Source organism: Micropterus salmoides, unplaced genomic scaffold (assembly GCF_014851395.1).
Source record: "Micropterus salmoides isolate LMB-PRFRI ecotype aquatic unplaced genomic scaffold, ASM1485139v1 Ms_hic_scaffold_17, whole genome shotgun sequence".
NCBI lineage: Eukaryota > Metazoa > Chordata > Actinopteri > Centrarchiformes > Centrarchidae > Micropterus > Micropterus salmoides.
In genome coordinates, this window is record NW_024040817.1 from 15,245,460 (window position 1) to 15,270,946 (window position 25,487).

The 25,487-nt window shown below is 39.7% G+C and overlaps 5 protein-coding genes across 5 annotated transcripts; 2 read left to right on the plus strand and 3 right to left on the minus strand.

Moving 5' to 3' along the window:
- The first annotated feature begins 2,765 nt into the window (after window positions 1-2,765).
- On the plus strand, window positions 2,766-8,959 carry prcc (proline rich mitotic checkpoint control factor). The gene is made up of 7 exons (XM_038725080.1): window positions 2,766-3,568; window positions 3,662-3,709; window positions 4,236-4,736; window positions 5,213-5,305; window positions 5,529-5,675; window positions 5,957-6,022; window positions 7,011-8,959. The coding sequence occupies exons 1-7, from the start codon at window positions 3,260-3,262 to the stop codon at window positions 7,095-7,097; spliced, it is 1,251 nt and encodes a 416-aa protein (XP_038581008.1). The 5' UTR covers window positions 2,766-3,259; the 3' UTR covers window positions 7,098-8,959.
- A 246-nt stretch (window positions 8,960-9,205) lies between these two features.
- mrpl9 (mitochondrial ribosomal protein L9) lies at window positions 9,206-12,355 on the minus strand. Its single transcript, XM_038725081.1, has 7 exons — window positions 12,087-12,355; window positions 10,805-10,964; window positions 10,564-10,688; window positions 10,377-10,430; window positions 10,170-10,271; window positions 9,959-10,042; window positions 9,206-9,644 (listed from the first exon to the last, which is right to left on the minus strand). The coding sequence occupies exons 1-7, from the start codon at window positions 12,165-12,167 to the stop codon at window positions 9,321-9,323; spliced, it is 930 nt and encodes a 309-aa protein (XP_038581009.1). The 5' UTR covers window positions 12,168-12,355; the 3' UTR covers window positions 9,206-9,320.
- A 905-nt stretch (window positions 12,356-13,260) lies between these two features.
- On the minus strand, window positions 13,261-15,708 carry LOC119907305 (transmembrane protein 272-like). Its single transcript, XM_038725083.1, has 5 exons — window positions 15,540-15,708; window positions 15,383-15,445; window positions 15,237-15,287; window positions 14,905-15,096; window positions 13,261-14,141 (listed from the first exon to the last, which is right to left on the minus strand). The coding sequence occupies exons 2-5, from the start codon at window positions 15,441-15,443 to the stop codon at window positions 13,885-13,887; spliced, it is 561 nt and encodes a 186-aa protein (XP_038581011.1). The 5' UTR covers window positions 15,444-15,445; window positions 15,540-15,708; the 3' UTR covers window positions 13,261-13,884.
- Window positions 15,709-17,229: 1,521 nt separating this feature from the next.
- On the minus strand, window positions 17,230-20,278 carry si:dkey-266f7.9 (uncharacterized protein LOC100006223 homolog). The gene is made up of 4 exons (XM_038725084.1): window positions 20,061-20,278; window positions 19,281-19,373; window positions 18,190-18,760; window positions 17,230-17,978 (listed from the first exon to the last, which is right to left on the minus strand). The coding sequence occupies exons 2-4, from the start codon at window positions 19,346-19,348 to the stop codon at window positions 17,679-17,681; spliced, it is 939 nt and encodes a 312-aa protein (XP_038581012.1). The 5' UTR covers window positions 19,349-19,373; window positions 20,061-20,278; the 3' UTR covers window positions 17,230-17,678.
- A 2,367-nt stretch (window positions 20,279-22,645) lies between these two features.
- Window positions 22,646-25,099, plus strand: rpz2 (rapunzel 2). Its single transcript, XM_038725086.1, has 2 exons — window positions 22,646-22,767; window positions 23,787-25,099. Exon 2 carries the CDS (start codon window positions 23,828-23,830, stop codon window positions 24,512-24,514), a length of 687 nt encoding a protein of 228 aa, XP_038581014.1. The 5' UTR covers window positions 22,646-22,767; window positions 23,787-23,827; the 3' UTR covers window positions 24,515-25,099.
- Window positions 25,100-25,487: the final 388 nt, after the last annotated feature.

The following is a 25,487-nucleotide window of genomic DNA, read 5'->3' on the forward strand; positions in this document are numbered from 1 at the left end:
TCATGTGACAATACTGAAGAAATTACAGTTTGCTACAATGTAAAGTAGTGCGTGTACAGCTTGTTTACCTTGTACCTTGTAAATTTGCTGTCCCCTCAAAATAACTTTTGTGAGACTCTATATTAGCACAGCACCAAATTAAGATAATGAAGGTATTACAATAAAATTTGACACAAACACACTCTTCAAGACAGGGCCTCAAGGTCAGTATGGGGGGCACACCTTAAAGCCCTTAGCATGTGAGTTAACAATGTGGTTTTGTGGCACAATTTTAATCAAATCAGGATAAGTCTGTAACTTCTGGGGTCCAGGGCAGTTGCCCACTTTGCCAGTTGGTAATCCATGTTTTCAAATTAAATATGAGTTTTAGGCTAGCGTTTGTATAGCATAATGTTAAACACCCTATTATTTCCCAAAGCTAAGTGTCAAACAATTGAATGGGAAGGAAGGATTTTGTGACCGTTTGAATTTGGTATTAATTTGAAGTGTTTGGAACAAGACACTGCTATCTAACTTTGATCTTTTGCCCCCTTAGCTCAGACATTTGTTTCACACAGCTTTGGAGATGCCAGTTAGAGTAAAGTGTCAGATTAACCCAAAATATGTAGAAATCACTTGAATTTAGTTTCTTCAAAGACACAGCACAGCTAAATTGTAGTCTCTGTGACCTAGGTTGCATAAAGCAAGAGAAAAGTAACAGGAAACAAAGAAATCTATAACATACAGTTCATAGCCACAAATCAATTGTAGAAAAAGTATATTTCTTTCAGTATTGTTATTATCTGACAGTCCCCCATTTTCTCCCACATACAGCACAGATCTATCCATTATCAGGTAAGATTCTCATTACCCTGCATACGAACTATCTGTCACAAACTGCTTAAATCCAAATTTTATAGATATGTGGAAACCCAAATATTAGACCGTTACATGATTGTTAGACACCTTAATCTAAAACCACAGGTATTAATATGCTGCTTTAACAGCCTCCACTTCTCTGATTTTGGGACACGATTTTGAGGGACTTGGCTGCAGGGACTGGTGAGGTCGGCCACAAGTTGGGCAATAAGGCCTGGCTCGCAGTCTATGGTCCAATTCATCCCAAAGTTGTTTGATGGGTTGAGATGAGGGCTCTGTGCAGGCCAGTCAAGTTCTACCACACCAAACACAAAATCATGTCTTTATGGACCTTGATTTGTGTACAGTGGCATGTTGAAACAGGAAAGGACATTTTTCCCCATAAATTTAGAATGGGCTGCAGGGCAAAAATGAACTGTGAGCCCTTCTTCAGTTGATGAAGTAAACCTGGGGCTTTTGCAGCCCCTAAGGGTCTGGGGTCCTGGAAGTTGCACACATTTGGTAATCTTGCCTAGGCCTGGCCCAAACCACGAAAACAGCACAGGACCAAAAAGTGCACAGCATGACAACAGGGTTGTCCATGCTTTTAGCCTTATAATAATAATAATAATTATAAGTCATAAAACCATCTGTTTTTAAAAGAAAATAATAAAAAAACAAGAAAAACATTTAAGCAAGTAAAAGACACTTCAAAGGCAATTAAAACTCAAGAAATTCTCTCCGATAAAAGTATGTTTTAAGAATTGACTTAAAGGAGATCACTGACTCAGCCAACCTGATTTCCTTGAGTAGATTGTTCCAGCACCTCGGGACCTTGATGGCAAAGACTCTGTCCCCTTTTTTCAGCCCTAAGTAATCAGTAAAATCTTTAGATCTATTCTAAGACATTCTGGGAGCCAGAGTAAGGAGGCTAAAACAGGAGTGATGTGACGCCGTTCCTGGGTTCTGGATAAAAGCCTGGCAGCTGAGTTCTGGAATCGATAAAGAGATTTTTGGTTCAGGCACGTAAAAAGGCTGTTGCAATAATCCAGGCGTAATGAGATGAAGGTGTGTAAAATGGTAAAAGATGGATATATTTTTGATATATTTCTAATATTGTAAAAATATGATTGCACAAGCTTTGTGGTGCGCCGGTCATAGGTTAAATTACTGTCAAGCCAGATGCCAACTTTCCTTGCAAAAGGCTTCATATGATCCACTCGGGAAACAGCAGATGGCAGACTTTGTTTTGCTAGACTCTGGGACCCAAGGTCAAGGATCTCTGTTTTGTTTGAGTTCAGCTAAAGGAAATTTTTTGACATCACAGAGGCAGTTGTTAAGTGAACTTAACTGACTCACAAGGTAGTCATTTAGACAGTCACTTTATTTCTCTTGCTTTGTTTTCCTGAAGAAATTATAATCAAGCTTTGGACCTTAATTTTAATCCTTAATACTTTTGAATTGCTATACCAGTGGCAGAAGAGTAGGGTGGATCACCAACAGGGCTGTAGCCCGAAAAAAATACTGAAGTCAGGTTCTGCTAACACACCCCTCACTCCCTAAGAAAACTGTGAGAAACCAAATTCATTTTTTAATTACTTGGATTTTTTTCATGTTTTATTCATTCAGTTAACTGTTCAATGAATGACATGAGCGTCTAAAAGGTGTTTCACACTGACAGGAATACACTTGTGGAGCACAGTGCTTAAGTCTTTATTCATTTATGACATTGTTAGCCTAAATGTAGTCACATTTAAACATAAGTTTTAAAAACCTAGACTAATCTTTCAGATTACTAAAGAAATTGATTCTTCATGTTCAAATAAGTAAACTGATGTTTAAACACACTCGCTCCGTTAGGGGCGTTAATGCCCTGCAGCTGTTTAACGACTGATAACAAACAGAAGAAGAAGAAGAAACAACTGCGCAGAAGGCTGCGCAGTTGTTTCTTGGATCATGAATGATGGAGGCGAATGTTTTGATGGAGTATAGGGACTAAACTGCTCTGCTTCTGTGGCGTCAAACACAGCTGCTGCATCAACCGATCTCGTATTATGTGCAATAAGAGGTCGGAGACAAATTTAATTTGACTTAGCTAGAGCAGATCAGTTAGCTAAAATCGTTTGCTGCGGCGGCCTAGCTAACATTAGCTAGCGCTGCAAAGTTGGGACAGTGCTTTCATTTAATGAGCTCACTGCGAGGCCCTCTTTTAACCTGCTGTGTTTTTCACGATACTACAGCTCCACTGGGAATTATATAATTATTTGTGTGGCTATATTGATCGAAGATTAACCTTACCTTTAATTGAGCCCGTCAGAAAGCGTGAGTACGGCTTCTTGAGACCTAACGTTAATCAAGGGGAAGTGGTTATCCATGTCCACGAGTTACTGCAGATTAACCATCTTTGATAACATCAGCAAACATGTCTTTAGTCGCTTATGGCAGCAGTGATGATAGTGACTCAGAAGAAACCTCGACCTCTGTCGCACTGGAGACCAAAGTCAGCGCAGGAGGGCTTTTCTCTCTCCTGCCTGCTCCTAAAAAGCCAGGATCGGCAGGAGGAAACTATGGAGCGAGCAAGGAGGCAAAAGCGAACCCTTCAGCAGGGGACACGTCAAACGATGACCTAGGTCCTCCGCCATCAAAAGGAGGCTTATTTTCTAGTCTGCCGAAGCCGAGGAAGCGAACTGAACCTGTCAAGATCACTGTACCACAGATACAGAGGCGGGATGTGAGTCAGATCAGCCGTTTGCTTATAGTTACTGTACCCCCTGCGGTATATGATCAGGTTGTAATTCCTAATCTATGTATTTCTTGTCCATAGTCAGATTCTGATGATGATGAACCAGCAAAAAAGAAACTACAACCTCAGGTAAGAATTTTTGCTCACTGTGTGCAACTACATTCACAGTTACCTGAATTGTTATTATCCCAAGTCATTTTTTCTTGAAAGAGGGTTGAACACTCAAAACTGTTGAATGGTTAACATTGAAACATGCTTGTTACATTCTGTCTATCTAAGATGATAAATGAACTGTCACGTGAGACCTTTTTATAATAACTTTATGGGAATGTTTACACGTGATATAAAGCTTATTTGTAACAAAAAAACACTGGAGTTTAACTAGCACCCAGAACGTTTTGCATGCAAAGTGTTTGACAGAGTCTTACGGTACCCATGCCAGTTTAGATTTAACTCTACCACCTCCCTCTTTTGTGCCTCTGATGTTCTTCTCAACATTTCTACTCCTTTAGTTAGGCTAAAAATATAAAAAATATGCAGAGAACCAATGACACGCAGAATATATTATTTCATCGCAGTATCAGACTACAGAAAGTAGCTGCCATTCCCTGACCTCACGATGCCCCTTTCTATCCATATCTCTTACCTCTTCCAGGGTGCAGGTTCAGGTCTGTCCTCCCTTCTACCACAACCCAAAAACCTGACAGTGAAGGAGACAGACAGACTCCTGATTCCTCACACACTCACCAAGCGCCAAGAACCCAAAGGACCCAAGCCTGGAACGGCCGCTCCGGGTCTGCTTGGTTCTAGTGCATCCCCGTCTGCTATCAAAGCTGCAGCAAAGTCAGCCGCCCTGCAGCTGGCTAGACAGATAGCCACTGACGACCAGGATAACGAGGAGGACATCACCCCACAGAACTATTTTTCTCTGTGCGAGAGCTCCCAGCCACTCCCCGCAGCCGTCCCAAGCTTAGACCCTGAGCCAGTAGCCCCCACAGAGCTTCTACCTCCTGCACCTGCACCTGCACCAACAGATGAGCCTGGTCAGTCAGACGCCCCTCTCGATTTTGGGGGGAACCATGAGGGAGCTGGTGCATGGCGAGGGCAATATCCTCAGTATCAACAGCCCATGGCAGGCCCAGAAGCTTTGCCTCAGGTAATCATGACTCATACAGGATCTTATACTGTGTATATATATCAGATGTGAGTGCAGTTATGGAAACCTTCTGGAAGCCTTCACTTCATGAATGGTTCAGGCATGCATGCATTTGCACATTATCCAGCCACATACTACAGATACTGTTTACAGTATACATGTTAATGTGGCACAAATACAAGAAGAGCATCTTCACATCTATAAATAATACAACCAAAAATATACAGAGCCGTTTTGCCATACAGAAACATTAACCACGCACAATATCTATTAGCCTCTAGTGCACAAAGGGGCTGTCAGCATCCTAAGTAAGCTAACGGGTTAAACTACAGCAGTTGAAGGAAAACCAGAGGTCTCCCTGCACAGATCAAAGAATGAGAGCAGCTTATCATCAGCTATAGACATTTAAGTGAGAGAAACTAGCAGAAATGCAACATGTATTTAAGTGACATCCCAAACATTTTCTCTTCGGATAGGGATATTATGAGGAGGCATACTACCAAGATCCTAACCCCGGATTAGCAGAAGCTGAAGAGCCTGGCCACTCTGCAATGTTTGATGATGAAGCGGTAAGAAGAATGCTGCTTTCTAACATACTAACACTAACATACTTATAATAAGTAATAATAAGTAGGTTCATTCTGGATATTATTGCAATTTATCTGGTTCATTCCCAAAAATTTAGTTTCAACAAGCTCCTAATTCAAAAGATATGTGAAATGGGGCTGCAGCAGTATGACCTTCATACCAGGTTGAAAACATTGTTTGACTGATTTTCTTCCTGTGCTCCAGTTCATGCGGCTGCAGGGGAAACGGAACAGGGGCAAAGAGGAGGTGAAGTTTCTGGAGATCAAAGGGGACGACCAGCTGAGTGGCAACCAGCAGTGGATGACCAAGAGCATGACAGAAGAGAAGCAGAACCGTCAGTCCTTTAGCAAGGTGACCTGACTACATGTCTATCACTGTGGGACCCGCAATTGACGGGTTTGGTGTCAGGTTTTAACTCAGCTTCTGGAAAGTGGAAGGATTGTGTGTGCTTTTGCTCACTATTGATTTACACTTGAGACTGGGAACATAAAAAGCCAGCCATAAAATAATTGATGGTGGAATCTAAAAATATTTCATGGCCTGATTCATGGCAGTTTTAATCCACCGCTGCAGAGCAAAGAAACACATGCATCACAACACACTTAACTTAATGTAACATTTACTTTTTGCAGAAAAAAGGAGAGCAGCCGACAGGACAACAGCGACGCAAGCATCAGATAACGTATCTCATTCACCAGGTGAGTGCTGTGAAAGCAGAAGTGATACTTTACACATTTGTGTGCTGTAAATCTTGCCATCTGCTCATGATAGCAAAGGTGTAGGGAGCATCTGTGCAGACGCGTATAAGGGCCTTTAAAAGACTACACCTAGTATTTGAGAAGTTGTTCATACATACATTAGTGTGTCTGCACAAAGTCACCCTGTGCCAATATTCATCTAACATTGTTTAACCTAAAAAGTTGACTATTTAGTAACCCAGAGTTGTTTGTTTTTTCTTCTATCAACAGGTGGTATTTACCCAAACGTCAGTGTAGTCTTTGAAATGCTACATCATAGTTTAGTATTTACTTAAAGCAGAGTTCATTTAAATTCATTGCAAGACTGACTCAGGAATATTTGAAATTCACTAATGATATTTTAGTTTGTTTTGAAGTTGATAGGTAGCAGGATGGGAGTCAGAGTTTCTATACCAACCAAGAGTCTGCACTTTCAGTGTGACAGGTCTGCACATGTTCAGCTCCAGGTTGTTCGCCACCATACTTGTTTGTACAGAGCAAACTTCAAGCCCTGTGTTGATTACTGCCTGGGGTTTATATAATAAGCTGCAGGAAAACTTCACCACAACTCAGTGATTTTTTACACACCAAAGATGGAATTCAAAGTGGAGATTTATATTTGCATTGTTAAGCAGGTTGGTATTCAGAGCTTACATTTGTCTTTGTACTCGCTCTGGTTTTTGGCTTCTCTAAACGGTTCTCTAAGGTTTTCCTCAGATATCTCTGGTAGTCTGACCCCCATAATTAAACTTGTGTACAAATCCCACATTGGCCACACGCAATTTTTACATTGTTGACCTTGAAATTTAATGAAAACTGATTTGGCCTTTTGTGTCATAGTAAAATAGGTTAAACTTAAATAATTCACTTACAATCATTTCTCTCATGTATGCTGTTTAGTCTTATGAAAGCTTACCACAAATTTTAATGTGACTTTCTTCTATTACAGGCAAAGGAACGGGAGTTAGAGCTGAAGAACAACTGGGCAGAAAACAAGCTAACCCGCCGGCAGACCCAGGCCAAATATGGTTTCTAAATGTTATACTGTGGACTTTTGGAGGCACGTGGAAACCCTGCATCAGAACGTAGAGTAGAGCTTTCCAGATTGTGTTTGGGAAGAAACTATACACACCCTAATACAGATTTTTCCATCCTGCCCTCCCTCTTCCTATATTTGTGTTGAATTGGTAATACTCAGTAGTTCTTTTGGTCACCAGTTTTATAAGATATTACTCCTGTACCGTATCCAGTCACAGTAAATGTAGCCACTATACCTTCATAACCGTGTTTTTAAGGTACCTGTGGCATGTTTTCCTTTTGAATGTGTATGCTTCCTGTTCATAACAGCGAACAATGACTCTACAAAATAGGTTTGGTTCTCTGGTAGTCACGTTCGTACAATTTTTGCCCTTGATAATGAGAAAATGACCTGGAGTCATTCGAAGGCTGTGACACATGATATATTTATACATTGAATCAACAACTTTGTAAAAAAAATAATAAATATGATGATGCTTGAATACATGTTGCAGTAGCTATTATTACATCCTGAAGTTGTGAAGGAGCATACCTGCGTCTAAGTCTGTTCTAAAGAAGTTTTATATAAATGAATTGCCAGAGAACCAAACGTGCATTTGAGTTTCAGCTGGTTCTTTAGCTACCACCAGGCCCGAACACCATCTACCTTTACCTGAGTTCTTCCTGAGTTGCATCCGTTACACATCTTACAGATTCAGTTTTCTTCTAAATCCTAATAAAGGGTCTTTTTAGTTTAGCTTGAAGATAGGAATGCATTCATGTCAACTTTAAGTTTTTATTTTAGACTGTTTTTGAGGTCTTTCTTTCTGCCGTTTCCAGTTTTAGGAAAATTCCGCCGTCAAACCAAATCTAGAATATCTATGTATGTGGCCTGTCCGCTGCCAGTGAGCCAGAATGTTTTAAGACACGCTGAAGACTTTTGTTAAGGGAAACTGCTATGAACTGTTCAGTGTGGTGAAACTAAATGCTGCCAGTCTCTCCATCTGTGGGGAATATTGCAGGTTTATGCTTCCTTTTATAATAGCTGTAAAGATCGGTCTTGCGTCAGTCTTTCCCATCCTGCGAAGCAGCCTTTTAAATGGCTTTTCATTGAAGCACTGACATTTATTTACGCTGTAATGGCTTCCTCCTCCTTTAACAAAGCAATGAGTAGTCCACCCTTCAGTATGGTTTTTCTTTTCCAAGAAGGAAATAGGGCATAAATCTAAACTCATTAGGTTGCTTCTACATGCATTATATTTTATTACACATGGGATTTGGTAGAGAGCTTCATATGTAAACTACGGCTAGGTGTGGCGGTGGCTTTGGAGTCTTCCACCATTACTGTACCAACACATGCACAACCTGATCAGCCTCAAAAACTTGCTCTGTTTGGCAGAAACATACCAGCAGTCCAGGGATATCTATTCCCTCCATACTTCATAGTTATGGTACATAGTGGCCGCAGAGCGTGTGCCACAGCGTATTTACACACCTGGCACTGGCCAAACAGCCCAAAGCAAGCAGCTGACAGTCTGATTACATATTCTCACATGTATACTAGAGGCGGGAATATAACTTAAAGAGCTTAAACTAATGTGAGTTCCAGCTTTACCCTTGACATCTCTTGGAAAGTGCAAAGGGAGTTTGGATGTAATAATGAGAACAATTCTTTAAAATGTTCACTGTCTCTCCTGAGACAAACACAAACAGCTTTCATGTAAAGATTGACAAAGCATATACTTGTATTAGGCACTGACATTCCTCATTCAGTGACTTAACATGTTTGACAGCATTGCTGAGAAAACTTTTATTCTATACTTTTTTGCGTGTTGTGCAATTAAAATTACTGAATAAATGTTTTCCTTGCCTGGCTCCATACCTTCAAATACAACTGGGTCTTTTTTTTGGTTATGTCTACGTATCACAATGATGAAGGTATGGTTACAAAAGATCAGTTTATAGTAACTACCCCCCCCCCCCCCACCAACACTGTTGAGTGAAGTATGGCAGTGACAGTGGTTTATGACAGTGGTTCAAAGTTGGATTAACATTCAGCTCTAATATTCGTACACATTACTGTATTCTTTTTACGGACACGTCCACATACATGAGAAGGATAAACCCTTGAAGTGAATGAAAACATTTTAATAACCACGCAGACAACTGTTTTTATGCATGTATAATGTGTTACAGATCAACAATATATTGCAGTTCTATGAATGTCTTCATTTGGAGTCCATTAATCTTTTTTGGAGCTGTCACTTGGTGGTGCTGTGGTGTCTTCACTCGTCTGTGTACTTGCTGCTGCCGTTTTCTCAGCACCAGCAGCTCCTGCCAAGTCTGAAGCTTTGCTCACTTGACTCACAGAGTCTTTACCAGCTTCAGCTTCCACTGCGGGGTCAGAAACTGCCACCCCAGCAGCTTCCTCCTCAACAGCGGATTCTGAAACAGCTGCGGCTGCCTGCAGCTGCGTTTGTATTTTCAGGTGCTGCTGATAACGTGCAGATAAGTCTTCGTATGGCACCAGTGACACAGGGACGCGAACTGTGTCCATTCCATTTACCTGGAAGATAAAAATATGAAGAATAAGCAGCAGGTCTTTGGTAGATTAACATCCTTAACTTGCTTCTGTTTAGTGCCATTTTTAATTTTTTTAATTGTGGGAGTGTGACATGAAACTTATGAAATTTTGTACTTAAAATGTTGGCTATTTCTTATGTGGCTGCTGAATGTTGAAAGAATAACAAAAATAGTTTCTCTTGCAACATGAGCGACAACTCAATTTCTACTAGATACTGAAAATGCACATAGTGTCTAACTACATTTGCTGCAAGTGTTTTATAATAAAATGATGCACTGAAAAAGAACATTTCTTACTGTAACTTCACACCAGTAGTCGCCCAAATCCTTGACAGACTCAAATGGAAGACTCAGTGCCTGAGGTGGCACAACAACTCCCAGCTAAGGAAAAGTGTTATTACAGTCAGTCAAATCAATTACCTTTATGTTCAGCAGAAGCACTTGGCTTAATGTAAAATAGGACATTTCTCAGTGTAATTTACTGCAGGGGAGATAGAAAAGAAAATACCTTCTTGAGAAACTGTCTGCAGACAACCTCTTTAGTGACCTGGAATTCATCTGAGGGCATTTTGTTTATCTTCAACATGGAGCGTTTAAGGAATTCTACTGTCTGAATGAAAACATCAGGACAGCTTTGTTTAAAAAAAAAAAAACAACAACTGACAGCTGTTAGTCTGCAAATGCTTTCAAATAACCTCAGTAGATGAAAACTCACCAATTGTCCAGTGCGGGTCTGGACTCTTTCCTCTGGCTTCCCCTCACGCAAAAGCTGTTGATAAAAAAAAGGTGACAATAATCAAAAGCTGTACATTGCTGTCTAGTGTGTGTGTGTGTGTGTGTGTGTGTGTGTGTGTGTGTGTGTGGTGGGAGGATAAATGACAGTATTAAAATGCAATACATACTCTTAACTCCTCAGCAAATATCTGTTTGTTCTCCGGTGATGGATACACTGCGAGGCCTTGAGGCAGCAGCTTATTTCTGCCAACAGACTTTTTCACAAACACAGTGTCTCCTCGCCCACCAAGCTCTGTCGGAACAAAATGTAAAGAGTTTTATTAGTGCAAAGAAAAGGTGTAAATGCATTTTATAGCTTCCTGTTGCGGCTCACGAGTCGGGAGGTTTATGTGCACTATAGATACTCACTGGGTACAGTCTGAGTCAGGATGAGCTCCATCTTCTCCTTGGGAGCTTGTTTCGTGTCTTCAACCAACTTGTAGATTCTGTGTCTTCGGGGGTGAAGCCTCGGTGGACTGCCCACTTTAGAAAGGGGCACCTGCCACCAGCGCTCCACCACCACTGTGTTCTGCAGAAACAAAGCACACACTTTTATAAAAGCAAATGTTTTCACATAAGTGAACTGTAGCCTTCAATAAGCTGCAATTTATGCCAATTATGTGGATTTGTTAACTCCAGCTAAACACTGTAGTGGGGGTGTTAGTAAGGGTGTACCGGTTTGTTTCTGTGGACCCTTCTTTATTTTTTCCCCACTCATGCTGCCCACCACCTGTTAGTATACATGTCATTTATAAAAGAGTTATTGCAAAGGCAGGTACAAAACAAGTATATTTTATATATATATATATATATTTATTAGCAATGAATATAAAATATCAATGTTGATTCTTAAAGCTAATATCAGTCAGATGACATTGACACCTATATGTTACACCTGTGAAGGGTGTTAACAACTTTCTCTTCTGAACACAACAAATATCCTAAAAGGATAAAGATTAGATTAGTTGATAAACAGAAAATTAATCAACAATTGAGATTTGTGGTTTGAACTGTTGGTCAGACAAAACAGGCGATTTAAATAAGAAATCTTAGGCTTTGGAAGGTATAAATATTTTTCAGTATTTTATAGACTAAAAGATTAATTACACACAACACACACTAACACACACACATAATTGACAGATTATTAGCCATATTGTACATTTATTTATTATTCTTTTCTTTTATAGTTATGATTCTTGACCTGCAGTACTCATTTTATCTACCTACTATATTTGTAGGTACTATTAAATGTTGCGCACTAACACACCAAAACAAATTCCTTATATGTGTAAATAAACTTGGCAGTACAGCTGATTCTGAATTGACAGTTTCAGACCTAACTTCATTCGCCCATGCAAGCATTGTAACAAGAAATTACATTTTTTTGCTTACAACAATGTATCCATAAGTTTAAAGCTATTTTTCTAAAACAGCCTGTTCTTTTTCTGTAAAAAATAAAGTTAATTCATGTAATTTACGTTACACCTGTAAAGTAAACCACAACAGCTAAGTTATCTGACATGTTTTTATCATAAACAAAGACCAACAAATTACTGAGTGCTGTTTAGTTTGTGCCAAGACGCAAACAGAGTTTCAAACACTGACAGAGTTTTATTATTTTAAAAGTAAAATGTGCAGAGGCACTGACCTGAGCAGGAGTCAGAGAGAAGCTCCTGACAGCAGGCTGGCTGAGCAGCTCCTGAAGGACACGGCGGCCGGAGCTCCACATGTTCACTCTACACGGCAAATCTCCACCTTCAACTACTTTATTCAGACAAATCACTAAAAAGTTCACCGCAGCCTTGACTTAGGCACCTCCACCATCAAATTACTCCTCTATCGCCGCTCAGATAACCGCAGTATGTACGTTAGCTTTATGCTACCTTAATGCTAACTATCTGGCGTTGGTTCGTTGTGTGACGTAAAAGGACCCCACGAACTGTAATAGTAGCCCCAAAAAAGAGCCTGAAAAAAAATATCCTTAAAAATTCTGTACATAAACTTTATAAAAGCTTACTCGGTTTCAAGGTGACTAAATCAGATTTTTCCTGATTCCTCTTATTTTATACATACCTTCCTTCTTTCTTTAATGTTTTCTTTTTTGTCTGTACTAGGTATGTTTTAAATTGCATAGGTAATACATTTAAAGTTTTTCAAGAAAATGTAATCATAAAAACAATGAACTTTCAGGCATTTTGTCTCTTTGGTCTTTTCTTCATCTTTTTATTGTTCATTTTAAGAATCCAGGTACTGCTGTAGCAATTAGCGACTCTTTCTTGAAACCACAGTAAAGTTCACATTTAAAAGTTAAAATTATTACACATCACAGCAAACTTTCAAAAGTATATAACAAAGAATGTGCATGGATGCAATTAATCATAGCTTAATTTAATGCTATGTTAAATGCATCAGGATCATAGACTTTATAAAAGAAGATCAGGATGCAGACAGGGAGAAGAGAAGATACCTTTATTGTCACATAAATGTTGTGAAATTCATTCTCTGCATTTAACCCATCCCTCAAGGGAGCAGTGGGCAGCCACTGTGCAGCGCCCGGGGACCAACTCCAGATGTATATATCAGTGTCTAGTCAGTGGCACTGACTGGAGTACCTAACATGTTTTTGATGGTGGGGGAAACCGGAGCACCCGGAGGAAACCCACGCAGACAAGGGGAGAACATGCAAACTCCCCACAGAAAGGCCGGGACGACCTGACCCCTCACCTTGCTGCAGTGATGTAAAAGTGCACTCCACAATTTGTCAGTACACAGTGCCATATTTTGCAGGTGATCACTATCAACGCATAACATAGAGGCAAGAATCAAAGTCAGCATTTTATTCAAGACCTTACCTAACACTGTGTAATTACAGTTGGTAGTGACACAAGAACCAGACAGTCATTGGATGCTTAGCAGGAGCGGTACCCAAGATTTTTTTCACAAAATCAAATCATGCAAACGACATATCAAACTTTAATTATTTGAAATAATTCAATGTTACAATAAAAAGTGGTGCAGTCAAGAAAAGTGGAAAACACATACATACAGCAGAGTAGAATAAAATACTATATTCTATAATATAATATAAATATTAAACTCTCCATCTCAATATGAACTGCAGCTAGATTATCTGACAGTGTATCTTCTGTCGGCTCAAACGTTAACTGTTGTGTGCAGACAGACAGAAAATATCAAAATGTTACTGAAGTCTCAAGTGAAGTAAGGTACCATTCATTTATCTTTCACAGGAAGACTGCACAAAGAAAAATCTTCTTGCTGGTTTTAGAGCTGCTGTTTAAATACTATAAAACTACCACAAATTATTCTTTTTTAAAAACTCAGCAGCAGAATCACTACTGTCAAAATTTGGGGAAAGTTTCACTCCTGTCAAACTCCTTGTAAAGGTACATTCCTTAGACATTTGGATGCATGAACCAAGACTTAAATTACACATCACCAGCAGTGGGTTCTTCACTAAACGCACCATAGAAAGTTCCACGGTTGGGTATCAATCTACGTCTTGCAGATACAGTCTTACAGCAGGTCAGTAGAGCGAAGCAAAAACCACAGACAAAGATGAGGGTCATAGTGACCCACACCACGGTGGTGATGATGAAGGCAAACTGGTAGGTTGTCTTCTCGCAGTATGGAGCTGCTCCAGGTGTGTAGTTGGGAGGATATACAGGATAAACCCAACATGTGCCTACAGGGAACATTTCAGAACATTTCAATTTACTTTTTTAAATTTCTAATGAATGTTTTCAACTAACCATTATGAACCATTTTCAAATGACAGCTTGAAAGGCAATTTAACTGGCAGATGGGTGGCTCTGCAAATTCAAGATGAGACCCAATCAAAAGAAGCAGAATAGCATCAAATATTACTAAACGTCTGTGGCTGGGAAAGGCAAAGGAAGACACTGCACATAAAAAATATGCAAAGCAACAAAATTAATATTATTCAACATATAGCCTAGCTTTTTACAGAAAATATTCAGATGTAACCCCAATGTAATCATGAACATTTTCATAAAGTGACTGTAATTTAATTACACATTTTTTTCCAAATAACTGTAAAGGATTACGTTACATTTATGTTGTAATTACATTATGTAACTAAATTACATTTAACTAGTTACTCCCCAACACTGGTTATTTCACATGAGAGATTTCTGCCTGTGCTGTTTTTGCTTGTTTAAAGTGCATGTGATTATGTCACGTGCACTAATCAGGATTCAGCAACATTTGAATCAGAATTTGATGACAGTTGGTGGGCTATCTGGTCATTCTCAACCAAATCTGATCAAACCATACCCACACAGTCCTGATGGAGCAGATTAGTTGGAGTTTTAAACGTTTTTGTCAAACTTCAAAACTTAACACCACTGCCTGATTCTATGCAATAATGTAGAGTCTAAAGATTGATCTTGCCATAAACATAACATCTCTTGGAATTTTTCGCCCACCTGCAATGAACCAGCCGAAACTGAAGAGGTGCAGGAAGCTCATGCAGATCGAGCTCAGGATGAAAACAATGCCGTCGCCCCAGACGCTCTTGGTGTAGGTCACAGACAGAGAGAGGAGGCTGGTCGCACCCAACACTATCAGGTAGATGGGGATGTAGGGCTGTACTGGACAATGGCCCACATGTGCAGCCCCTATGATGCAGGTGTCCAGAACCAGAGGTGTCAATTTTAACGTGGAATTATGAAAACTATTCCAAAACACACTGCTTGCTGTCAAAAATCAGAAAAATTATACACAAAATATTGCAGCAATAAAACTGAAGTAAACCCACCCAAACCAATGGCTGCAATCATCACCATCCACCAAATAAAATTCACCACAACTACGAGAAAAGAAGAGGCAGATGATTAATGATTGGTATAAAATTAAAACATAGGATAAAGCAGACATAAATGTGACGGAGGAAAGACTTCTGACCAATTGCGGAAATCTGCACAGCCCTCTGAGGCCCGAATTCCTCCTGTGGAGACGGGTTCATAGCTGCAGTAAAGTAAAGAAAGTAAGAGTCTTGTTACAACAGTTATACACAGACATCAACAGGAAGAGGAGCTGCAGCAGCAATGGTATAATGTACCTGTCCAGCTCTGAACGGAGAGACACTTTAAAGCCTTTTTCTTCTTCCAGTATTCAGTGAGTCAACTCTGCATGAGTCGGCGTTAGTAACTTCTCTTAAAAAAGCGTCAACTATGTTAACGTCTTTTGCTGTTTTAGCAGGATGTTAAGACATACTGTTTCAAGCCAAAGCATTTCAAAAACTGTTTCGCAATGATCTGTGTTTAACCAGGAGGAAATAAAGATAATATCTGTTACTGTTATCTGATACAAACAATCTGCATGCAAAGTGTATTTTAATCCAAAAACCTGCAGTCACAATTGTAGTTTCTCTTGCAAACTACACTTTTCTGAAATTTCACATTTTGCAATTCATTCATTGGACATAATCGATAGATCTTAATGTGATTGCATGATGCAGCACGAAGGCTTAATTAATGTAATCCAGCACAGAAAAGACTGCGTGGTGCACTTGCAGTTACACATACAGGAAAAACTGTATTATAAGCTCGTCAGTGTGGTAGTAAACACTCAGGGTGCATTTTCACCACACATTACTTGTAATTTCAGCACCAAGAAATCATCTAAAGTTAAAATACATATTCTACTTGCCAAAATAAAAATAACACATTTTAGTCTTGTTTAAATAATATACAATATCCAAATGATTTCTAGAAAGTGTCTTTATCTTTGACAAGACAGATTGCTGACTTTTTATAATGGTAACATTGACCAGTAAAACTCTGTTAGCAGCTTATATCTAACAATTGAAAGAAAGAAAGCAACATAGTGCAAAGTTAAACCCTCTTTTAAGAGTTTTAAACAGGTATGCTAGCCATGATGTCCCATTCGGCGCTTGCTTTCAATCAAGAATTTGCAGTTGCATTTTGGAAAACAGAGAACCAGAGATATCATTTTTATTCCACGCATTCTTCTACCTTGACAAACCCTGACAAATGCCTACATTACCTACAATGCAACTTACCGCCTACAGTTTAGTAGGAGACTCGGCTGCTGTACACTAGCAGTGGCTAATGTAGCCTTGAGCTGCTAGCCTCAAACAGAGATGAATAGCTTGCTAAAGATGTCTGCTAAGCTATTAATTCATTTTCAGACTTTTAGTCATCAGCCCCAACAGATGCTGACTCAAGTGACATCACTTGAGGCAATTCATCAAAGCTCCCTCCAGCATATTCAGTTGTACTCCAAGACCTGTAAACCGACTCTGATGTGAACAATCGGTGGAGTTCCCCTGCAAAAGTATGTGTAAAATTTGCAGCGTCTCCCTTTACAGTGATCAGCTAAAATGGAATTAAATATATATTTTGGAAGTAACAGTAAACCATGAAAGGTGAAATTAGCCATCTGGTTCAGTGTATGTGGCTCACGTTCTGCAAGTCTTGAAACAGCGGTGTGACAGTTGAAGTGGGTTTGTGATGCAAAGGTTGACACACTTGTTCCCTACCAGGCAGCTGGCTAGCTCTTAAATCACCAACGAGCCAGAACAGGATGTCAATACCAACACAACCTGATGCCAAGCGCCTCTGCGACAGCACTGCCACCCTGTCACAATGAAACATGATGTTTTACATCCGTCCTTTCTCAAGCACAACTCCTGATAATGATTCAGAGACTCAGAATCACTAAACATGAAGTCAAGAAACATATTAGGTGTTGGACTGCTGTTCTTTATCCCAGGAAGAACGGTGCATTATTGCTATTTTTTGGCTTATTTAGGCTTTTTTACAATTTCCAAATGACCTGACATGTAATGCACACTTACAAAATGTGTAAAAATAGCAATTATAACCAACCTGATCTCACGCACTTTAGCAGTTTTCACAGCAGTTTTCACAGCAGTTTTCACAGCAGTTTATTTAATTTTATATGACATTTATTTTATTATCTTTGGTGAATGACATGATGAAAAAGTTCATCCGAGGTCTAATTTAAATCATGTTCATTTCAGTGGTTTACATCTTACTATTGAATCCGAACTCTAACTTGTGTTTTTGCCGTCCACATTGATTTCTCATTGATTGTACATTCACTGGGCAGTCTGCTGTTCCTTTAGAACAACACGTGATTGATTTTGGCTCAGACATTAACAGCAAAAAGTTTAATCATATTCTCTCTCAGTGAAGAAATTGTATATTTCAAACTAGATGGCCTGTTTTCCCTTTCTGACTTCTTTTAGTTGGAAGTCAATGATCATTTGAATAATAGGAGCAGCAGGGAAGTCCATGCATATGATTCCAAGGCGCTGGTTCAGGTCTGTCTTGTTCCTCAGGTAGTCGTACAGTTGTGCATTGATGCGCTGAGCGACGGCTCCGGGGTACGCAAACACGCCAGCTCCACTGGTATAGGTGAGAAAAATCTGGGCCTTGTTTCCTGCAGGTGCCGCCTCCAGGTGCTCATAGACCCGCTGCCATTTCTCCTTCACATGCAGAATTGTGGGTACCTACAGGGAACAGCGGATAAAGAATAACTCAAAAGCATTCATTTCAATTCTATGAGTTGTTAATTAGTATCACTTATTTAAGATGCAGGCACCCACAGCTTTATGTTTTGAACCTGTTCACCAGATGTTTTTATACCTTTTCAAATGTACATGGCACAGTTTGATTATATAGTGAAATCTAATTAAGAAATTGAATCATAAGTGTTTATACCTTCCAATGATCAGCTATGTCCAGGGAACCATAGCGCATCCCTAAGTCAGGCCCATAAAAGTCTTGCAGGATGATGAGTTTCCCTCGGGTCTCTCCCATCGTTGGCACGAGCCGACTGTGCCACAGCAAGTCCCAGTGAGCATAGCGATGGATGTAGTCTACCACAGCACCGTAGATGTTGTACGTCTCACTTAACTCCTCCCTTATACGCATCAGCACTGTCTCATTGGGATACTCTTGAAGGAACTCAGCCACGTGCTCCAGCACCTGGCCAAAGTGAGCCCGCTGATAAGACACCCCGTGATGGATGGTGAGGTTCCCCTTGTCGTGACGGACACGGATGTCAAGGAAGCGGACGCCGGCTCGAAGCTGGGAGGCCAGGGTCCAGGTCTGGCACTCAGCGTACACACCGCCATACCTGGCCATGGTATTGTGCGTGCCAGGCATGGAGACCTCGGACAGCAACTGATCATCAGGGATGCTGGCCATCCAGGATGGGTTGAGGAATTCCGGGTTGGGTGTGTCATCATAGTCGGGTCTCTGAATGGCACTGTGACTCAAACCAAGGAAACTACAACAGAACAGAGATTTGCCAGAGGCCTCTGTAGTAAGTGCATCAATTTTGCAATCCCAACCACCTCCTATGGTTTTCAAAGGAGATTTTTCTTGTTCCCAGAGAATGTCCTCCTTAACGTTCATTATATGGGTATGGGATAAAGCCATTAATTATTAATGGTGATAAAACTACATGCTTTGCTCTACCAGCCAGTAAAAGTCCTTTATTCCCCTACTATCCATCTTCTTCATGTGTATTTTATTTTTCAGATATTTCTGGATATTGAAATGGATGATATATTGATATATTAATTTATTAATGTGTTTCACACTTTTTACGCTCATAGCCTTCGATTATTTTAGCTTTTCTTTTCTTTCCCATATCCATTGTGTGTGTTTTTTTGACCTGAGTGAAGAGCTGCTGCGTAAAACTGCACTTGAGATAAATAAAGTTTGTTTCAACCGAATTGTATTAAAACCTAAAATTGGAATGCAAACAAATACTAATAATGTGTTCACGTTTTCACTTTACTCACCCCACTAGCAACATCAGCTCAATTAACATCTTCTGCATTTTCACTGGACCTCCTCTGATGTGTCTCATGTCTGATCGATCAGTTCAGATGAGTCTGTGATTAGCAGAGGTACAGTTAAGACGTTGCAAAAGACTGTCTTGATATGCCACACCTGTGAGGTGGATGGATTATCTCTGCAAAGGAGAAGTGCTCACTAACACAGATTTTGACAGATTTGTGAACAATATTCGAAAGAAATAGGCTTTTGTGTACATAGAGAAAGTCTTAGATATTTGACTTCAACTCATGATGAATGGGGGCAAAAACAAAAGCGTTTATAATTTGTTCAGTGTATTTATATTTGTGCGTGTATTTGATTCCTGCTCTCCTGATTGCTGGATGTGTAGTTCCAGCTTTAAATGTACATATATCACAGGCAGGCAGCACAATTTGGCTTGAACTTTAGCTGAATCAATATTTGTTCAAAATCTGTTGAGAATGAAACTGATTAGATAGTAAACTAAAATTAAAACTAAATTTCCCCTTAACTATAATTCTCTCCCAGGCTAGCATTTATCAAATAGAAAAAGGAAAAACACTTTCCCTTCATGAAAGTATGTCAGCCAATATAAAAAGCAAACAATCAGTGGAACCAATTCATTCCCGGTCGACCTCAGCTCACCCCTCAATGCCATTTCAATAGCAAGCTTAAACCTTTCTAATCCCAAAACTGAACCAAACCATCCACTGCTGCTGTATCAAACCTGCTGATGTGCTGCTCTAGTCCGCTCTGGTTCATACCTGAAAGCAGAAGGTGTTGGTCCTCGGTTCAGTCCAGGTGCCTGGGGACAGAAAGACGGAGGGAGTGGAGGGATCAGAGGCAAAATGCCACTGTCAGTGTGTTGACCTGGGATGTTATTGTGGGAAATTCCATAGAGGAGCAGTTGTTAGCTCTACTTTACAGAGCAGGGGTGGGAACATAGGGGTGTGATTGTGTGCGAGGGGTATTCATTTAATCCCCTCACTTTTTGTGGCTCAGAAACACATAAAAAATCCTCTGACTTTATTCATTTAGAGTTAAAGGTTTGACGGCGTTTGCCTTGCTATAACGTTGCCATGGTACCTAATCTTTTAGTCCTACCTCATGCGTCTTGGGTTATTTTACTTCCTGCCTTTGTGCATTTTCCAGCCAGTTTTGATCTTTGATAAGTTGATAAGTTTCACCTGAGTCTAATTAGCCTCACCTCAATAGTGTATTTAATTTGCGTGGTCCCTTGTTTCAGTTGTCCTTGTAACCAGCATTCCATCTATTTCCCTTGTTTCTGGTGGGTTATTTACTGTTTTCCTGGACCGTCTCGTTGGATGGATTTTGGATTTTCTGCCTGCTCCCTGTCAGATTTGTTTTCCTGTATTTGACTGCCTTGTGGTCTTGCACACTGATTTCCCCCCAATCATTAAATCATTGTAGTGCATCTGCACTGCCTCTGAATCTGCATTTGGGTCCTATTCCTTGTGCTCCTTAGTAACCTGCTTGCTCAACTGTGATAATATGGGCTGTATATGTATAGTACATGGAAAAATCTGCAGATGTTTTCCTGTTTTTGTCTCATATCACTATGCGGGAAGTCAAATATTACATAAGACCTGTCTTTGTCCAGCTGAATAATATTTGGTCAGCTGTTTCTACAAATTGTATATCCATCCAGGAATTTAGGTTCTATGGACTCTGGATCCATGGATCCAGAGTCCATAGAACCTAAATTCCTGCAGTTCTTTTTTTGACTTTTACCACAGCAATGCAAATATTCAAAAGCATGGGTTTAAAAAAGAGCACTAATCTGCTTAAAGCTAATCCACTATGACATTGTCTTTCATTTCTGTATACTGATCATCTATGTGGCATCTGGAGTGTACTCCAGAAAGCAGGTTTAGTGAAAACTAGTTAATCCTGAGATGAGGGAAACTCCAGATTTTCTGTTTCAGAAAGAGGGGTAAGGCCAGGTGAACACTGTAAACTACTAGTGCTTTTATTGAGTTTTACCATAGCAATGCAAATATTCAAAAGCATGGGTTTTTAAAAAAAGGGACAAATGTGTTTAAAGCTTATCCACTGTCCTGCTGTCAGTACCTGTGTCATATAAACAACACTGTTAATTAATTAACATTAATTTGATTGTTGTTTGTTAAAGCCTATTATAGGTTAATATTTCTGAGTGAGCAGGATCATGGTGCAGCTGCAGAATGTAGTTAGACAGAGAGTTTATTTTAAATAAGCCTAGGCTGTGAACAGTTTAACGTTTACTACCCTTGTTGAAGTAGCAGAAATAAAGCCACTGGATGCTGTTGAGTCAAGATTTAAATAGATGTTAAAACTAAAATGTTAAAATACTGTATTTTAACCTCAACGCCTTTTCAAGGTCAAATCAGGTCAAACCCATTATGACTGGATCAGATTGTGTGCCTACAATCATGTCTATATTTTTGATCTATGTATTTTCTATTTTCAGATGTCAGCCCCTGTGTTTTGTCCCCTCAGATTAAAGGTGAACAAATGTATTTAAAACGTAATGAAGGCTAAAGGCTAATACACAGTCCGATTTCACCACTTTATCCTCCATTAAGGACAGAAAACTGTATTGTGTGAACTTATAGACACTTTTGCCTGCTTTGACACAGGCTTTTTTAAAAGATGAATGAGCACAGTCCACATATACATTGTTATGTCCAAGGTCTAGGGGCAACCTGGACGCAACATATAGTGTGGCTCCCCACTTTCTCTTCCCACTCCCAAGCAAGGCCAGAGAACAAAGGGAATTTACAAATTAGCAGTTTTATTTTACTCAGAGTTGAGCAGTGCCCAAAATAACAAAAAGGCTAGGCAAACAAAAACAAAATGTAAAGAAAAGACAAAGCACTAACCTAGGCTTCTATTACAAAAACAGGAGAAAAAGGTATTCAAATCACAAAGGGCTTTTCACTCCTACTTGTGCTGCTAATTGTATGGACATACATATATACATATTTGTGGCTAGAACAAAGACAGACTATTTACAGCAACTGATGGCTAAGGCCAACAAATCAAGGTTGTCACAAACAATACTCAAAATCACTAAGTTGCTGTTTCTCTTTTCACAAAGATTAATAAACACAATACACATTCACCATGCACAAGATTTACTCGGAGTGAACATACTCAGGGTTGATTGAACTGACTCTGATCAGCTGTTCTCAAAACAAAAACTCAGAGTTTTCCATCTCATAGTATAGAGTTCAGAATCAGAGTTTGTTAAAATTGCTTTCTGGCATACATCTGTGCTGTGGTTGGACCTGTGGTTACAACCTCAGTCCATCAGAACTCCCCTAATCCAATCAGCAGAGGGCATCCATGAGTCACTTCCTCCATTATTTGGCAGGAAAGGGCTGTCCTTATTTGACTAGGGAGGAAAATGGTGGAAAGCAGAGACAGACGGCTTCATTAGACAGAGAGATACCAGCTGTTTTATCTCTGGTGAGTAAACATCTGTTTTCTCAGTAATTTGTAGTCTCAGTAATGTGTAATCTATGATCTGTAGGGTGTTTGAATGGTGTAGTAGCTGAGTCAGCGATGATGAAATGAGCATGAAGTAAGTGAAAGATGGTTGATTTGTGTTTGTGTGCGGTTGGGAATCAGGAAATGGAAGAAACAGGCTTGAAAACAAACAAAGTAAGTTCAAGTTAAAGGTGCCAAATAGCCACTGGAGGTTATATGAACTCTTAACGATGACAGTTGAGACCTGTAACCATTTGTGTCTTTCCTGTCTTTCCTGTGTTACTATGAAGACACACCCACTGTTGTCCCCGAGTTATTTTTCCAGCAGGGCAGCACTGAAATGGATGATTAATGTCTATTATTATAACTATGTGAAAAATGCATTATAACTGACCACTCAGTCTCAATAAATAAATAGTAGATTTCTGATATGTCATCTGTAATTCTGCAGTTAAGTGCTTTATTGTAAATAATCTATTATGAAAGTAAAACACAATACTAATTTTTCATTGAATGGATAATTCTTAAAACATTGTGGAAGAACAAAAACAAGTTTCCCCTCCCTTCTTTAGCTGCAACAATTCGTTTATTAATCAATTAGCTGATCGACAAAACAATTGACAGACATCTCTTTTGACAGTCAATTTATTGTTTAAGTAATTTTTAAAACCTAAAATGGCAAACGTTAATGGTTCCAGCGTCTCAAGGGGGAATATTTGCTGCTGTTCTTTGTCTTCTGTGATATTAAACTAAATATGTTTGGGTGTTTGGGTGACTGTTGGTTGGACAAAATAAGAAATTTCAATGTCAACTTAGGCTTTGGGAAACTGTGATGAGCATTTCTTTCATTTTACAGACCAAAGCATCATTTGAGACCCTCTGTGACTAATACTTTAGTTAAATCTCTTACATTGTGGTCAGAAGCGGATGTTACCATGAAGAGTAGGCCTACAAACTAAGTTTTAAAGAACATATGTGGTGCTTTCTTCTCTCTCCAGCCTCCAGACTCACTTTGTGTGGACCTTAACGTGGCAGAAGAATGGCTGACGCACAACAGATCAAGAAAACTGCAGCCAAGGTGCTGTCTTGCGTGGAGAAGGTCTCCTCCTTCGCCTCCTCCATCGACCCCATCTTTGGCATAGTCTCCTCCCTGGTTGGGGTGGCTCGCAAGGGCCTGGTGGACGAGGAGGGCCACCCTCTAGACAAGGACTTCCAGGCGATCAACACCAAACTGGAGAGCATCTCCCAAAAGAATCAACAGTGCCTTAGAAAGATCCGCATCGACGAGGTGAACGAAACCTACGGCAAGTACGAGGAATACATCAAGCACCAGTATGCTGCCTTCAACACTATGGTGGCTCAGGTGAAGAAAGATCCAGACAACAACCAGCGCTACATGGAGACTTTTGAGAAGATTTATGAGAGAGACAAAAGTGACCTGAGTCTGGATGTGTACTACCGTGGTGTGATGGGTACCAGCTCGCTGTTCGGAAGACCCCTGCTGAAGGTGTACCTGGACAACTGTGACGGCGACCGTGTGATCATGGAGCACCGCTGTTCCCACATCGCCCACCTGTTCCACATGGGCCTCATCTCCCTCATGGCCTACACAGCTGTTACAGAGGACGACGAAGACGAAGTGCGGGATAAGTGGGCCAAGAGGGTGGCAGAAATCCAGGAGAAGATGCAGGATGTGCTCAGTCAGTGCAAAGACAACTCGTCCTGAACATAGACCAGCAAGGAGAGGACGTCCTCTGTGTTTGGTGGCTACAAGACTGGGAACAAAGTGTACTCTTAACTGTGGACCAATGGAAAAAACACAAATTATGTTACAAAATATCTATATATACAGTATAAATAAAACCAAAGCCACGTTTTGTGCACTTGAACTGCACCTGCTATTCTTATTGCAGCATTTTAGTTATTGTATCAACATTGTATGTTGTTTTTATTTCCAAGAGACCACTATATGTTTGAGCTGCTTTATGTCAATATATGCTGTAGTAAAATGTACACATTATTAGTTGATCAACAAAATCTATTTCATCCATACCAAAAAACAACAATTTATACATTAGAAATGTCATGTTGGATTAGTTTGTAAAATATGCAATAAAGCCTTTTACCTGGGCATAGCTCTGAATTAAAAATGGATTCATACTTTGTATCCACACAAACATATACAAATACACACACCCCTCTTTTAGAAAGAAGGACTTTAAAAAGTTGTTGTTGAATATACCTAATGAAACAGAACAGAATGCTTTCATAAAAGCAGATAAACAATAAACTTGAACTCCTACAAATCTGATTTCTATTGTGATTCCATTCCTATAATATAGAACAATACAGTATAATACACCACAGAGAAAGATGCCTGTCAACAGGAGCTAAAGTAACAGTGTCTTTGTGGTGTCTAACAATACGTAAGGTAAGTCAAATGATTATGTTATGCAAATAGGCAGAACAATCTCTTTCATTTCCTAACAAAAGGAAAGGTGGGATAGCAGTGATGTCACAGGAAATTAAAGTTAACGGGCCAAATGTTGTTAATTCATAATAAGGCAATGCATTACTGAACAAAGTAATCTCCAAAAGAAAAAAACAGACAATTTCACTAGGAACCATTTGTAAAAAGCTGTGAACACCTACCCAAACTTAACATATATAAACTACACACAAAAAGTAAGGAAATTTGT